Source organism: Delphinapterus leucas, chromosome 13 (genome assembly GCF_059928025.1).
Source record: "Delphinapterus leucas isolate spDelLeu-1000000601 "Yukka" chromosome 13, BTC_Dleu_Yukka2, whole genome shotgun sequence".
Lineage (NCBI taxonomy): Eukaryota > Metazoa > Chordata > Mammalia > Artiodactyla > Monodontidae > Delphinapterus > Delphinapterus leucas.
In genome coordinates, this window is record NC_143141.1 from 74,084,119 (window position 1) to 74,100,759 (window position 16,641).

The window sequence follows — 16,641 nt, forward strand, 5'->3', positions numbered from 1 at the left end:
GAACTGAACCCGAGCCCCCTGCAGTGGAAGCCCAGAGTCTTAACCACTGGATCACCAGGGAAGTCCCTATCTTTCTTCTTTTTGATTGACAGGAATTCTGTATACACCCTGGATCCTTTGTAAAATATATCTATATCATATATATCTTGTAAAGTATCTATCATATGTATGATAAGATATAAAAGATATATTTTTGATAAGATATATATATGTACATATATATGATATATATATGCACATCCTTTGTAAGTTATATCTGTATCTTCACCCCATTTGTGGCTTGTCTTTCCACTCTATCATATAAAGAACAAAGGTTCTTATTTCAACATAGGCCAATTTATAGATCTTTTCGTTTATGATAACACTTTAAATGTCTTATTTAAGAAATTCTCCCCACCCCAACCTAAGGGTCATAGTGGTATGTTTTTTTTCTAAATTTTAAAAAGTTTTTTTTTTTTTTTTTTTGCAGTATGCGGGCGTCTCACTGCCGTGGCCTCTCCCGTTGCGGAGCACAGGCCCCGGACGCACAGGCTCAGTGGCCATGGCCCACGGGCCCAGCCGCTCCGTGGCATGGGGAATCCTCCCAGACCTGGGCACGAAACCGTGTCCCCTGCATTGCAGGTGGACTCTCAACCACTGCACCACCAGGGAAGCCCCTTAAAAAGTTTTTTATCTTTTATATTTAACTTATCTAGAGTTAATACTTGTGATATGTAAATATAATGGTTTGCAGTATTAAAAACTCACATTAGGTGGAATTCACCAATGAAATCATGGGGAAATAAAGCTGGGACTCTCAAATAACCTTTTAAGAGGTTAGCACTTGCTCCCTTGCCCAATCTGTCCCTGAACTAGAGTATGATTCTGATTGCCAGTAACTTTCACAGACCTAAATGAAATTCACATGAACAGCTGCAACTGGGACTTCTGCTTCTGCAATGCACTAGCATACATGCTATTTAATGCAGTTCGGTTGTCAAAAAACTGAGAGGATTTTTAGTATGTTGACCAAATTTTTGAAATTTCTTTACATTTCATTAAACCCGGCAAACAGAAACATCTCCAAACGATAAAATAAATTTATTTCAATTGGGCACTGGGGAAAAAATGGTGTTATTCTAAAGCAGGACTTTCTTTATGATCCTAGCGGCTTCACGGGTGACTAAAATGGTTAGAAGTTACAAATGAGTAATCCAAGGCAAAATCTGTCCCTAAGCAAGAGAACCATCTTTTACCGCTAATAAAACAATGCAAATGGTTCTCTGATACTTCTCTACTTTATTAAGGTTAACCAACATGGTATTTATATATCTAAACATTTACTGTAAATTTTCAGTGATGTTTAGATTCTAAATTACCTTTCCATAATTAAGTTAAATTTAGGCACATTGGTATTTTATAAAAAACATTTATCTTTAGGTCACAAATAGGAATGAGCTATAATTTGCAAATGTTACAAAGGTGATTCCAAATCTCAGCTAAATTCTTTCCAAAATTGCAACCACTCATTCAGTCTTTCATAAAAATAGAGACCAAACACAATTGCTTAAACTTATCACTGTTGAGAGATTCTGGTAACTAAGAAATTCCTGAAAGAGTAATAAGCCGTGATTATTGGAAAGCTCAGAACACTGGCAAGGCTTAACTGCAAAGTACTTAACAGAAGGCCACAAATTTTGTTTTCCTAAGAGGAGCTAGGAACTACAGATGTCACTGAGTAGTGCATTGAAATGGCATTGCCTAGGGTGAGTGCTGCACAGAAACTCCAGGTCACCTCTTCTTGATCTATTATTTTGGATAAGCTTCCACTATCATAGCATGGCCCTGTAAAGGAAAAAAAGTTCAATTAGAGCAATCAAATGCAATGAATCCAGCCAGAACAATGGGAAAAATATAGGCTTTGGGACTTAATCCTGGCTCTGCCATTCAAATACTGTGCAATCCTGGGAAAGTTATTAGCCATTCTGAACCTCAACTTCCTCTCTAAAATGGGGTTCATGGTGCCCACTTCAAAGTGTTTTTGTGAGCATTAGATAGCATACAATGTATGTATACACACACACACACATACATGTATACACATGTGTATCAGGGTCTATCTAGAAGAGTCTGACTCCTAGTAGATGCTCCGTAAGTGGTTACTATTAAAATAAGCCAGAGGGGCTTTTTTAGCGGTATAAAAATAAACGCAATACAGTGAATCCAACAACAGCCTTCTCTCTCTCCTAGACAAGAAAACTGAGGCTTTGAGAGGTTAAGTTACTCAGCCAAATCCACAAAGCTATTAAGTAACAGGGTCAGGACTTGAAACCAGATGATTCCAAAACCTGGTCTCTTCTTTACTTCTCTATGCGGGTGAAGATGATGATTTGAGGTTCCACAAAGGCAAAAAGGTAGAAAATCCCTTTCCTAGTACTAGGCACAGTGCTATATCCAAGTTATCTCCCTAGGTGAAACCTAGTATAGAAATTAATGACTTCATGAGTCTAAATCCTATCTGATAATCATAGTCATTCTATCTTTTGGACTGCTATCAAACTAGTTAATAGCCTAACTAACCTCCCTGCTTCTAGATTCAATTCAATCCCCACAAATATTAAACAACTATTATTTATAAGGCACCAAGCTGAACACTGTGTGGGTATGAAGTTTTGCTACACGGTCTGTATCCTCAATCTAATATACACTGTAGTTCAAAACAAACTGCTAAATACCTTGATACAGGCACAAGCAAACAAAAGAATATGGATGGGAAGGATTGACTGACTTGGGGTTGTCCTAGAAGGGCCCATAATAAGGTAGAATATTCCTTCTTCTGTTTTATTTCAACTGTGTTGTTTTCATGTTCCAAATCTTTTATATTGCACTAGATCAGTGGTTCTCAACGGCACTGATTTTGCTCCCTCCCCTCCCCAGAGGACATTTAGCAATGTCTGGAGATATTTCTGGTTGTCCCAACTGTGTGTGTTGGCAGGGGGGCGGGGGTGGGGGTGGGGAGTGAGGGGGGTGGTTTGCTACTGGTATCTAGTGGGTAGAGACCATGTTAAACACCCTACAACACACAGCACAGTCCCCTCACCCGCAACAAAGAATTATCTGGCCCAAAATGTTACTAGTGCCAGAGCTCAGAAACCCTGATCCACAATGATGGATTCCTCCTTTGATCTAATCATGTTTGTAGCACGCATTTGGCTCTTGATGAAACAATGCCAAGTTTAATCTAGTTTCTAAGTTGTATCATCTCCTTCTTCACTATACTGTAAACTTCTAGAGGTAAGTAATAATACTGGATATTATTCTTTGTTCATCCACAAAAGCACCTAGTATTGTGTTATTAATCCTCTATGTGCTAGATTAAAAAATTAGGGAACAAACACTCAAACCCAAAGGACGTTAACCTATGTGGACTATGCACTGTGTACAATGCTATGCACTAGTTACCTCCCGCGTTTAAATTTGGCATAGAAAGATAAGAGGGAGGGCTCCAGTCCTGATTTACCATGGTGTTCTGTAAATGAAGTTACAACAGATTAGAAAATACTTCTGATTGTGAAGTCTAAAATATTCCAACCTAAAAATAACTGATCTCTTGCTTCTTCAAAGTCTCTGAGAAAAAGCCATAAATAAAGGCTTTTAAATGTAAGATGTTTATACTTTTACATCTGATTCATCTTGGTCGGCAACAGATAGTTTCTGTTATCTGGAGAAAAATCAAATCTGTTTCCATCAGGGTTGGAAAAAAAAAAAAAGATTACATCCAGCCTTCCTTTTGGATTTTATTCCCACGTGAAATGCTATAGCAGGTAGGAAGTTTCGTCAGTAACACAAGTAAAGCAGATAGAAAAAAAATCTGTAGAAAACCATAATTTTCCTCAGCTAAACAGCAATACGTTATCCAGAGGCAAATTAATTCTCCATTAAGGTATAGTTCAGTTCTCAAGAAAGACTTGGAGAGATTTTATGGATAACGTCTCATGGTGACTAGATAAATGGATAAAATTTTATTATTAAAGAAGAAAATATATCAAAGTGTGAATAATGATAGTGTCTGATGAGGGGATTATAAGTGATTATAATTTTATTTTCTAAATACTTTTTGTATTTTCATAATTTCCATAAGGAGCATATATAACTTTTTTAAACAAAAAACATAAACATTATTTTAGGGGAAAAAAATAACTTGGATTTAAATAGATTCTTCCTTTCAAAGTACTATCAGAATTAAAGTTGTACTCCCTCCCCACAAAAATGGGCTGCTTTTTTCCCAGTTGTCTGTCATCAGAAAAATCACTCTAAGACTGTTTCAAATTAAGCTAAATCAAACATTCTTGGATGAATTTGTTTTGTTTCCAAGAAAATGACTTTCTGGAAGCTCCTATGAAGCTTCTGTGACATACCTGCCCTCCAGCTGCACAGGCGGCAACTAACCCATACTGGCCTCCTTCCTTCTGTAATCTGTTGGCAGTTGCCATGACCAACCGACAGCCAGTGGCTCCAAACGGGTGCCCCAGGGAGAGTGATCCACCCCAGATGTTAAACTTCTCCAAAGGAGGCGATCCAACCTGGCTCCCACAAAAATGGACACAAATATAAAGATGAGTTTACTTAAGAATCAGACAAGGCTCGTAGTTAACAGGTAGTAATGGCAATAAAGGGAAGTAACTAACTTAAGACAAATCACAAGTTATTTTACTGCAAAAGAAAGAGATTCTAAATCAATTCTGAAAGCCAAGGGCCCACTTATTTTTCATCTAACATCAGAATGGATGAACAAAGACAACCTAAAATTTTGCCTTTATTTTATTTTTTGTTTTTTAACATCTTTATTGGAGTATAATTGCTTTCCAACGGTGTGTTAGTTTCTGCTGTATAACAAAGTGAATCAGCTATACATATACGTATATTCCCATATCTCCTCTCTCTTGAGTCTCGCTCCTACCCTCCCTATCCCACCCCTCTAGGTGGTCACAAAGCACCAAGCTGATCTCCCTGTGCTATGCAGCTGTTTCCCACTAGCTATTTTACATATGGTAGTGTATATATGTCAATGCCACTTTCTCACTTCGTCCCAGCTTACCCTTTCCCCTCCCCGTGTCAAGTCCATTCTCTAAGTCTGCATCTTTATTCCTGTCCTGCCCCTAGGTTCTTCAGAACCATTTTTTTTTTTTAGATTCCATATGTACGTGTTAGCATATGGTATTTGTTTTTCTCTTTCTGACTTACTTCACTCTGTATGACAGACTCTAGGTCCATCCACCTGACTACAAATAACTCAATTTTGTTTCTTTTTATGGCTGAGTAATATTCAATTGTATATATGTGCCACATCTTCTTTATCCTTGCTTTTATTTTTTTCTAAAGAATTTCCAGGAGGTATTTTTCAACTAAGAAATAAATATATGTAATGAAACACAAAATTCTTCATAAGCAGCAGCAGCTTTCCTCTTCATATATTTTTTTAAACCTCTTCATATTTTTATTAGCAGGTATTAAAGCTCCAAATATTAAAGTGCTTTGGAAACTCAAGCTGTGTTTTGGCTACGCTGCACAGCATGCAGGATCTTAGTTCCCCAACCAGGGATCGAACCCGTGCCCCCCTGCAGTGGAAGCACAGAGTCTTAACCACTGGACCACCAGGGAAGTTCCTCGAGCATATTTTTAACCAGAAACTTACCTTGGCTTTTCTACCCATGTAGTTTTGTGCAAACCAGTCAGAATCCATGGCTTTCAAATTAGCCAAAATCTGACCCTAGAAAGGAAAATAACTCAATAAGGACCTTGTTAGTAATGTCCCTCAAGGCGTTCTTTGAGTTTGTCTAACTTTAAAGCTAAGCAAATCTTTAAATCAGTTTTCAGTGAATATTTCCCAAAGAAACAATCTGGTACTTTTGAAGGGCCTCAAAGTGACAGCTTCAAAAGGTATGTTTTTTAGCACTGTGTGTGTAGCCCTGGATTCCTCCCATCATGCCCTTCCCAGCAGTGTAAGTCAGTACTTCAAATATAAAGCTCCACTCTTGTTTTACTCATATTAAATGATTATAGTCCTTTGATATGTGTCTTTAAAGTGACTTACTGAGAAAGCTTCATGAAATTCAAAAGCATCAATATCATTCATTGTTAATCCTGCCTTTTCTAAAACTTTTGGAGTAGCATATGTTGGTCTGAAAAGAAAAAAATAAGTGATACAATATTAAAACTTTAATTTTTAACCTAAGAGCTCCTTCATATTCCCCAAACTGAGTTCTACATAATTATCAGAGTGTCTTCCACTCACTCACTGATTCTACTGTACAAATATTAAGTGTTGGTGATACAATATTAAACTGAACAGACATGGCCTCTGCCCTTTGCAGTTGATATTCTGGACTCAGAGAAATAGATAATAAGCAAGTAAACAATTAATGAGAAGGACAAATTAATAATGTGAAGAGCTAGAAGAACACAGAGTTCAAAGGGCAGAGCATCAGAAGGGGCATGGCTAGTTAAAGGACATAATGGAGGCTAGTGAGGGTAGAGCCTCGTGAGGGAGGGAGAGGAGTCTAAACATTAGGAGGCTTTTATAAAAAGCTATTCTGAAGACTGTTGCAGAGTGTGTGGCAATATGAAAAAAATGCTTATGACATCTTAATGTAAAACAAGAATACAAAATTGTATATATATTGTAATTATAAGTAGAAAAGTATAGGAAAAAGTGGAAAAGACTCCAAAACTATAAAATGATAAAGCAACATAAAAGATTATTATTATTTAAAAAACCCAACTCACAAGCCAATTATGAACTCAGGGCTTAATGTACTTTAAAATCTATGTAAGAAACATTGGTAACCAAGTATTTTTCATTATAATCCTAGGATACACACTGCTACCTACCCAAGTAAAAGCTGATCTTTTGGATCCTGAGACACGTACACAAAATCCCTAGGTAAAAGAAGAGAGGAGTTAGCTTTAGTACTAAAATAAAGAAACCAGAGGTAATTTATTTGAACACTTACTTTACCTCAAATATGCCTTCGGTTTATAACCCATGGCCAGAGCTTTTTCCTCTGCCAAAATCAGCACTGCAGATGCACCATCGGTCTGAAATGTTGACCGGAACAAAAATGTTAAATTCTGCAGCCTCTCTGGTGGTCTTTATTCAGCCACCTTCTATGCCGTTCCTAAATCTACCAACCAGTGACACTTATACAGTGCCTCTATATAACAAAACCTTTCCATTTTATCCATCGTTAGGTCACAATTCAAACACACACACCGACCCACTTTTGGAAGACGAGGGTACAAGAGCCTATTCAGAAAGTACCGTAATTATCAAAATGGATGAGGAGAATAGGTAACTCTAGAAATATGTGTTCATGATAAACTAAAAGTTTTTTGCTTTTAGTGCAGAATATGAGGAATTTTATGAATTAAAACAATCTCCAAAAAAATCTCTTATTTACTGATTTATTTTTACACTTTCTGGACTGTTTCCCAGCTGCTTCCTGCCTGTGGCTTTGAGGTGATTTTCTTCTATTTATAGACTATAACAATCGGAGAAGAAGAAATAGGTAGATAGCTGAGAACATAAGAACCATGGCCTTCCCTCTCTGGACCTACCCCACGTGCTTTCTTCCAACTGACAACTGAGAAGTTGGGGGACAAAGAAGTACCACTCACAAAAGCCCTTTACCATTGCTTCAAAAAAAAGAGCTCAAAAAAAAAACAAACCCAAAATTCCAAAGGAAAGGAAACTACTCCCTAGAATTTGCAAAATCAAAACAATTTCTACCACATCAGACCATATTTTTACAACTCAGTAACTGTGAAGAGGCTATGTAGCCACTACTGATAGGCGGGCATAAAGTCTGGAAACACAGGTGACTATACATAATGATATCACATCAATAACATATTCAATGTGCAGTTGTGCAAAATTGCAGTGAATGTGGTGCGTTAACAAAACCTCTGAAAATCCATGTATTTGTGATGCATTACCTCTGACGATTCGTGTTTCTGACTTTTGATGAATAAACCTGAACCTTTTGCACACCCCACAAGTAATCAAGGGGGCTCAGATCTGCCAAGAGTGTAACCCATACCATATGGCCCTATCATCCAACTTGGTTTTGGAAATAATCACCTAACCAGCCCTTCACCACTCAGGCTTTACAGAGTGGTACATCATCCTGTTGGAACCACTTCAGGCACCCTTGCCCGAGCTCAAGAGCAGGCATTAAATCATCATTTACCAAAGTCAAATATGTCAAACATTTGCCTATGTTTCTAGACTGTATACCTGGGTAGAGGAGTTACACTGTCAAAGAAACATTGACCAGATGAACTCTATCCAGAAGACTACACCCAAGGTAGTAGGAGAAGGAAAACCACATCTCCCAAGCAGAAGCAGAATCAGCAGGGACATTCAATTGAGGAGAAGAAAAAAAACCCAAGCAAGGACATGAAGCTACCTGCATATAAGTAAAATAACAACAACAGAAAACGAGGGTAGATTTATTCCACGATGCTTATAGGAAAGTAATTTGGAGGCCGGCATAAAACATAATTTTCTAACAATCAGAGCTAGGAGATGTATCTCGTCACTCTCTCTGCCTACTTTCCAAGTCTTATGCGACTCCCTGAATTCATATCCTATGTTCCAACCAAGATTTTCCCCAAAAAGGTCCTTGCTCTCGTAACTAACTCCTGATTTTGCATTTGCTGTTCCTTTTGCCTAGAATGCCATTTATACACTACCTGAATTGGCTTGTACTCTTCCTTCAAGATTCTCTGAGCAAGGGTCACCTCCTCTAAGAAGCCTCTTTGACCCACCCATCTATGTATCTTCCCCAAGAGTCTATGCTTATAGCCTTCACAGCACTTTCTCACTACATTACAATAAACGGTTCTTTTTATCTCCAGTGCCTAGCACAGGCAGGCAAAGTTTTTTGACTGCTGAAGTGCCTGAAGAGAACAGCTTTTTTGTAACAGGATGGTGACTGGGTCAGGAGACTTCTATGGCTTTAAAAACTGTAATTCTATTTTAATATTATCTTTGTAATGAGGAAGTATATTTTTAAGTCTCTATTCATAATACACACAAATAACTCTATTTCAGGCTTTTCTATTGAGAGTACACAAATATAAAAGATCACTAGTAAACACATATACCACACATAGTTACCAGAAAAGAAGAATTTGCAGCTGTCACTGTGCCATAGGGCTTGATGAATGCAGGTTTTAGTTTGGCCATTTGCTCCAAGGAGGAAGGACGAATGCCATTATCTTGAGTAACTGTATCTTTTCCTATAAAAATATGAAGTTTTTAACTCTAAGGCACAGCAAGCATTATATATCTTCTCCAGAGAAATACACTTTAAAAATTACAAGAACAAATAAAATGTAAACCACAGATATTCACTAAAATGAAAGCCTTTTATAGTTATCAAGGTATTACCAAATTTGAAAATAAATTCTTAAGAATTTTGGGAAATAATCTAAATGATTTAACATTAGAAAGGATACCCTATTTTCTTAAGATATTCATTCACATTTGGCTCTTCTATACAGAAGAGATATGAATGAAGAATTTTAAAAACAGGCATGCACATAAGAACTAAAACATATCTGCAAGATCTAAAGGAGACATAAAAATTTCTCTTTTTAAAAGTTTTACCAGGGACTTCCCTGGTGGTCAAGTGGTAAAGAATCCACCTTCTAATGCAGGGGACACGCATTCCAGCCTTGGTCAGGGAACTAAGATCCTACGTGCCTTGGGACAACGAAGCCTGAGCACCACAACTACTTAGCTCGCGCGCCTCAACGAGAGAGCCTGTGTGCCGCAAACTACAGGGCCCATGCGCCCTGGAACCTGCGCCCCACAACTACAGAGCCCACACACCATGGAGCCCGTGCACCACAACTAGAGAGAAAAAACCTGCAGGCCACAACTAGAGATAAGCCTGCGCGCCGCAACGAGGAGCCCACATGCCTCAACAAAGATCCCGCATGCTGCAACTAAGACCTGACACAGCCAAAAATAAATACATAAATAAATAATAAAATAAAATCTTAAAAAAAAAAATGTTTACCTACTGTTACAACAAGGATTGAAACTTGAGCCCATGTTTAAGAATAAAGGCTGAGTGTCTTGGAAAGAGAACCATCATATTTACTGGAAAGTCACTCGGGGTCTTTGGAGTTTTAGAAGAAATTCAGAACTCCCTAACAAGTATCAAGAGCATTAAGAGCATTCTCCTCTACAAAGTGAAGCAAACTGTTTTACCTGGTACTTTGAAGGGCACGACATCAGAAAGGAGTCCTTCACCCTGTGCCTTTTTGGCCAGGCTGTGTGAGCGCAGTGCATACTCATCCTGTTCCAGCCGAGAAATAGCAAAGGCGGCAGCCAGTCGGTCCGCAGAGTGGCCCATGGTCTCATTGGTGGAGAACTCGGCCACTGCTGGAAGCTGGGAAAGGAGATATTCAGGACCAGGCACACTGTTAACAGGTGCTATACCACACCCAGGGTTACTTGGGAAAGTTAAAGTCTACTATCAATCAAGACTAAGACAAGGGAAGTTCTTTCTGAGCAGGGCATCTCTAAAAAGGCTTACAAATTCAAATCTTCGAACCACTATTTTTTCTTTCTTTCCATCTTGACCAAATAATTAACCCTTCCCTGTAACTAACAGGATCTGCAACTGCTAGAGCATAACTGAACCCATGCTGTCTCCCCTAAGTCTAAATCTCTGCAATGGGATGCTTCGGCAACACAAGTCTTTATGTAAGCGTTCACAATTCTCACCTCGGGTGACAGGAAATTCAATCTGAATTTAGAGATTAAAGACAGTCGCTGACCCAGAGTCTTGGCCTTACTGAGATCCAGCATCATCTTCCTCATTTTCCTTGAGTGGCGAATAGGGACGTCAGACATTAACTCTACACCGCCGGCCACGACCACGTCACACTGGCCGGAAGCAATCAAGCCGACAGCTACAGGGCACAGGGCACAGGTGCATGAGCATCTCTTGTATAGATAAACAGGCCACTGGTAATTTAAGCTGCTTTTCCTTTTTTTAAATTTAGGCTTCTTGATTTAAAAATTGTATGATAGTTACTAGCATTGTACAACATGTGTAATTAAGGTTTTTAACTCTTCAGAGGCATTAGGGTAAGTTTTTGAAATGACTAAAAATACATTCAACGCACTGGAGAAAAACAAGTTTCATTCAGGCTGTGTGGACATCAACTTCCGGAAGTATCCACCGGACCAACTCTCAAACAAATCGTGTTCTAAACCAGAACTTTGGGCATATTTTATATGCTCCCAGCTTTAGTTTCCATAATGACTTTTTTCCTATAAAGAGAATTTCAATTTCTACTAGAAGCTAGAGAAATTCTGGCTTTTAGATAGCAGACAGCCCCTTTCCCTCTTTATGGCCACTGGCAAGTACTGTGTCACTTTACCCAGAAGCGGTCCCATGCTGCGTGGAGTGGAGAATGCCCCCATCCCTGCCTCTGGCTTCATCCCCTGCCACCCCTTAGGTGGCAACCTGGACTTGATGTCACTAAGAGAGCACATGATGACCATATCTTTCATGTTTCCTGTCTTTTCACAATAAGGGTTGATGCTACAAAATGTCCCACAGATTTGCTACGTTTTTTAGGAGAATTTCTAACTAATTATAAAAATGCCTAGATGTTGGGAAAAAGTAGAGGAAAAGAGTTGTATCACCTAAAGCAGTGACTTATCACTGTGACAATGGTAGAGGGAGGAAGGCCACAATCTTCGTTGGGGAGTATCATTATTAGAATCACCTAACTAAAATCTAGCAGGTTATAAACTTCTCATGCCTCAAATCTGGAAGTATCCCTCCAATAAACAATCCCTGAGATAGCCAGCCACACTAGTGATGGAGAAACTACAAGAATGGTTGTGGTCCTCAGGTACGGAGGGCAGGAAAAAGGGTTGAGAACTACTGTCAAAAATCAAAAAATTTTGGGCTTCCCTGGTGGCACAGTGGTTGAGAGTCCGCCTGCCGATGCAGGGGACACGGGTTCGTGCCCCGGTCCGGGAAGATCCCACATGCCGCAGAGCGGCTGGGCCTGTGAGCCGTGGTCGCTGAGCCTGCGCGTCCAGAGCCTGTGCTCCGCAACGGGAGAGGCCACAACAGTGAGAGGCCCACGTACCGCAAAAAAAACAAAAACAAAAACAAAAACTTTAAACATTACCTTATTTTTTGAAACACACAGATCATTTATTTCTGTTAAGAGTAGTTTTTAATGATCATATAAAAGACAAAGGAGAACCAACATGTACCTTCTGCGGTCAAAAAAACATACCTGTGGTCATGGCTTGGTTGGAAGAGATGCAAGCCATGGTGACAGTGTGAGCAGGAGTCCTGTCAGAGAAGCCAGCTCCAAGGGCAGCCTTCAGGAAACAGAGTGAATGAAAGCATCACTTAGGAAGGCAGTGATTCATGTAAATGGCACTTTAAGCGATACTTCACTGTATGGTACATCAGGGAAGGATTTGAGGTCAATAATCCATAGAGTAATATTTAAAATAAAACTAAGCACATCACAGAAATGGTTTACTAATTTTTTGTCTAGCTATTAACTGACAAGCACTCTGCCAAGTTCCTTGTAGCCATTTTCTAGTGTGGTATACAAGCCTACAACAGTCTTGCAGTTCACCTAATTTCTTAGCAATGCTTTTCTCAGAGCTTTAAGGACATTAATATGTAATTTGATTTTAACTTGTTTAAATTTGCAAGTAAACCTAAAGTAAACCTGCTACACACAATTGAGGGAATGATGACCTATATCATGGTGTGGGGCTCTCATGATCTATGTTCCTGCAGTTATAAGGCTTAGTAGTAAAGCAAAGTCATCAAACATGAAAATCATTTCTGAAGAACTGACTCCTCATGAACAGATTCCCACACAGGTCCCTGCCTGCTTACACGCGTCTCTACTTTCACTGACTGCCTGACATTTCAGACAGCACACCGTGATCCAACGCAAAGAGGAATTGGAAAACACGCCAAACACGCAAGAGTTCAAGTTGATGAAAGAAATTTTGGAAAACTGCCTGAGCCTCAAGTGAACCTCTGATAAATAAGGGTTAACAGTTAACAACTGGAAATGAGAAAACTGGTCAGGATGATGACACAAGAGGTGCTTCAAAAGAGAGTAATTTGAGGGGCCTTGAGAAAAACTGAGGCCCTCCTTTAATCTAAAAATGGACATGAGGACATCTATTATTTTATTATACTATTTATTGAGTAAATTATGCTGCCAAAAAAACAATGAATGCCTGATTCCATTTTTGTTTATGTAAGTAACTAATGCATAGGTGCAAAAATAAAATACTTACTTTTATAATATTAAATTTTCACTTTAAAAACAAAGCTCTCAACAGCTCATCTCCCCCACCATCATTTACTATAAAATTCTGGTTCCTATTAAGGGAATTAATTTTTAGTGGCCTTTTTCTCAAACTATTTATCCTCAGAATACAAGATTTTCTATAATTTGGTAAGGTTAACATGTTTCCAAAGCTGGGATTAAAGGGTTCTGCTTCTTAACTGATTTTTGTCTTCATACTTATACTACCTATACTAGTTACTGCATTTACCACCATTCACCATAATCCACAGGGACAGAAATGTGTTACCGTAGTGTACATGCAACATGACCTTACTCTGGTCTTTCCAGTGAGGCCTGATACTAAGTGCCCAACACTCTGTTGAAAACTACCCGCTGGCAACTGCACCTCAGCCTCTCAATGTAAACCAACCCAGAAGGAAGAGAGAGGCAAGTCTCCAAGGGGAAGGGGAGGAGAGCTTCCCGGTGGGGCAAGTGTAAAGGGCACTGAGGTTGTAATGGCCTGATCCTCACGTGGTCCTTTCTAGCCTGTGTCACACCCTTGGCCCCAGATGACTCTCAAGATTGAAGGAACTTTAAATAGAAGTGGTTGATGGTGAACCTTGTCTACATGTTTCTGTTTAAAGTCTGAATAGCTCTCAAGGCAGGCTTAGGCTCTAGATACTACAATGAGGGGAAAGGAGGAAAATGCCTCTTAGTTAAGTTGGAGAGCAGGGAAGTATGCTGAGGCCTTTCAGTGAAGTCAGGTTCATGGGAACTCAGCAGCAGAAGCCTTTCAGGATTTCATTATTACACTATTAATACAGACAACAGGTGCTTAAAGTTTTCTAGCTGGAAGTCACAGTAGCCTTTAGGTTACAAAACAACTATAGAGAGACATACTTATAATATATCCCCTCAATTTAGCCTTTAGTATTAGTACAGGGCTGGGAGAAGAAATCTACCACATGTCAATCAATAGCTGAGATTTGCATATGGACATAAAATTTCCAGAAAAAAATTTAGAAAAAAAAAGCATTATGGCTTTAGCGTTGGGATAGAATAGAAATATAGAGAAAACTGAAACAAATTTAATATTTACTTTTTAAGCACTCTTACAAGAGTCACTTTGTTTTTTTCAGAATATAAAAGTTGAAAATGTTGATATACTCATGAAGTTGTCATATTTGATACATTTAGAAGTGTGAAGGTCCAGGAAAAACAAAAAAATCAGGACGGGAAAAAAAACCCTCTTCCTGTTCTTTTTTTTTTTTTTTCGCGGTACATGGGCCTCTCACTGTTGTGGCCTCTCCCGTTGTGGAGCACGGGCTCCGGACACGCAGGCTCAGCGGCCACGGCTCATGGGCTCAGCCGCTCCACGGCATGTGGGATCTTCCCGGACCGGGGCAAGAACCCGCGTCCCCTGCATCGGCAGGCAGACTCCCAACTACTGCGCCACCAGGGAAGCCCCTCTCTTCCTGTTCTTAATTCTTTCCTGCCTCCCTTACAATATACAGTAGCCGATTATGGCGGACTTCGGTAACACCAGGCCTTGAGCAGTCTTAACATATACTGATGAGTAAAAAGGGGGGACAAAACAAATACTTTCAGTCCTGCTCGTTTCCCCTTCTCTTGGCTGACAGTGGTGAAAGTTACTGACCTTCCAACTACACTGAACACAATAATATGGCAAGCACAAACCAGAAATAAAGAAAACGCTTAGCACACTGAAATGTGCTTTGGAGCCAACTTTACCCAAATAGCCACTTTTGAATTGAAACAAAGCCCAGAAAATGTTTCTGGACTATTCATTATGAAATGCCTGTAGAACATGCTGCAGAAGTTCTAAGGCCTGTCATATCTCAGCTGCCCAATAAACACTACATGGCACTTTGCCAACTAGGGTAAAAGTAAACACCTGTGAAATAGTTAAAAAAAGAAACTGCTCTATGTGCCATCTAGTCAAAGGGAAAAAATGAATAAGCAAGGCTACCTCCAACAAAAACCGTGTTATGAAATAAGTTCTTTGTAAAATGTTGAAATTTTAAGTTAGAGGCCACAATATCTAGCATTACTAAAAGTCACATCAACCATACTTTGTCAAAATCTCTATTTTCCTAAGAGAAAACAAACTAAAATATCACAAACCAGCTTAAATAATTGATTTGGTATATAGTATAAATATATTCTAGTATAGTGTACATCATTTGATTTATACTATAATTCTTTTAAATACAAAATAATTCAAGTAGTAAAATCACATTTAAGTCAAATATAACTTTAATGAATTTTAAAAACTTTTAAAGAGTAAATTCTATTAATTAAAACTCAAATTGATTCTCCTATCAATCTTTAAACAGTACAAAGTTTGTTTTACTCACCTCTCTAGCCACATTGCTTGTTTTCACTTCCTGTATAACTGTGCCGAAGATGATATAATCAACAACATCCTTTGGGACACTGGTCCGATGCAACAAACCCCTGCCAGCAGAAGTCCGAAGCAAAGAAACATTTCACACATTCAAGATAGTGCCATAGATCATCACATAAAGCACTACAGTTAACTTTGGTTAAAAGGTTAACTTTGGATTTAAGAGTAGAGATTGGATCTTTTCCTTAATTTGACAAGCGTGTGGCGCCTTAACAAAGAAATTAAAGTCTAATTTAAAAAGTCAACCTCTGATGCTCAATTTAAATAGGAAGAATCATAAATAATTTGGAATATAATCTATAAAAGTTTTAAATCACTATGTTGTACCCCTGAAACTAACATAAGATTATAAATCAACTATGCCCCAATAAAAAAATTTAAAAAAAATAATTTGAAATAGGATAAAACAGATACATAAACCAAAGTTTTCAGTCAAAAATCAAAGAGGGAGCTTCCCTGGTGGTGCAGTGGTTAGGACTCTGAGCTCCCAATGCAGCGGGCCCGGGTTCGATCCCTGGTCAGGAAACTAGATCCCACATGCGTGCTGCAACCAAGAGTTCGCATGCAACAACTAAGGAGCCCACCTGCTGTAACTAAGACCTGGTGCAACCAAATAAATAAATAAATATTTTTTAAAAAAAGAAGAAAAGAGAAACAAATAGAAAATTAAAGAGTAAAATCCCAGTTATGTTAAATTTGAAATATCAATATAAACACAATTTAAATAACATATATTTTTCTAGTTCTGATCACTGATAGAGACTAGAAGCAATAACACTCCAGTAGGAATGAGCACATCTTGAACTCAGACTTGGTTTCTAAATGCCATTTACTAGCAAAGGTATTAACCTTTTTTTTTAAATTAA

The 16,641-nt window shown here is 38.7% G+C and overlaps 1 protein-coding gene across 2 annotated transcripts in view; it reads right to left on the bottom strand.

Annotated features, from left to right (window-relative positions):
• Positions 1 to 1,061: 1,061 nt before the first annotated feature.
• The window catches only part of HADHB (hydroxyacyl-CoA dehydrogenase trifunctional multienzyme complex subunit beta), a 38,006-nt gene continuing 22,426 nt past the window's right edge, over positions 1,062 to 16,641 (bottom strand). For both annotated transcript variants that reach the window (XM_022574267.3, XM_089923373.1), the window contains 11 exons: positions 15,726 to 15,825; positions 12,319 to 12,406; positions 10,781 to 10,968; positions 10,262 to 10,442; positions 9,161 to 9,282; positions 6,998 to 7,077; positions 6,871 to 6,918; positions 6,074 to 6,161; positions 5,675 to 5,749; positions 4,398 to 4,562; positions 1,062 to 1,824 (listed from right to left, as the gene is read on the bottom strand). In XM_022574267.3, the coding sequence (XP_022429975.1) occupies positions 1,789 to 1,824; positions 4,398 to 4,562; positions 5,675 to 5,749; positions 6,074 to 6,161; positions 6,871 to 6,918; positions 6,998 to 7,077; positions 9,161 to 9,282; positions 10,262 to 10,442; positions 10,781 to 10,968; positions 12,319 to 12,406; positions 15,726 to 15,825 (1,171 nt within the window). In that variant the 3' untranslated portion in view covers positions 1,062 to 1,788. The remainder of the gene's footprint in view (positions 1,825 to 4,397; positions 4,563 to 5,674; positions 5,750 to 6,073; positions 6,162 to 6,870; positions 6,919 to 6,997; positions 7,078 to 9,160; positions 9,283 to 10,261; positions 10,443 to 10,780; positions 10,969 to 12,318; positions 12,407 to 15,725; positions 15,826 to 16,641) is intronic.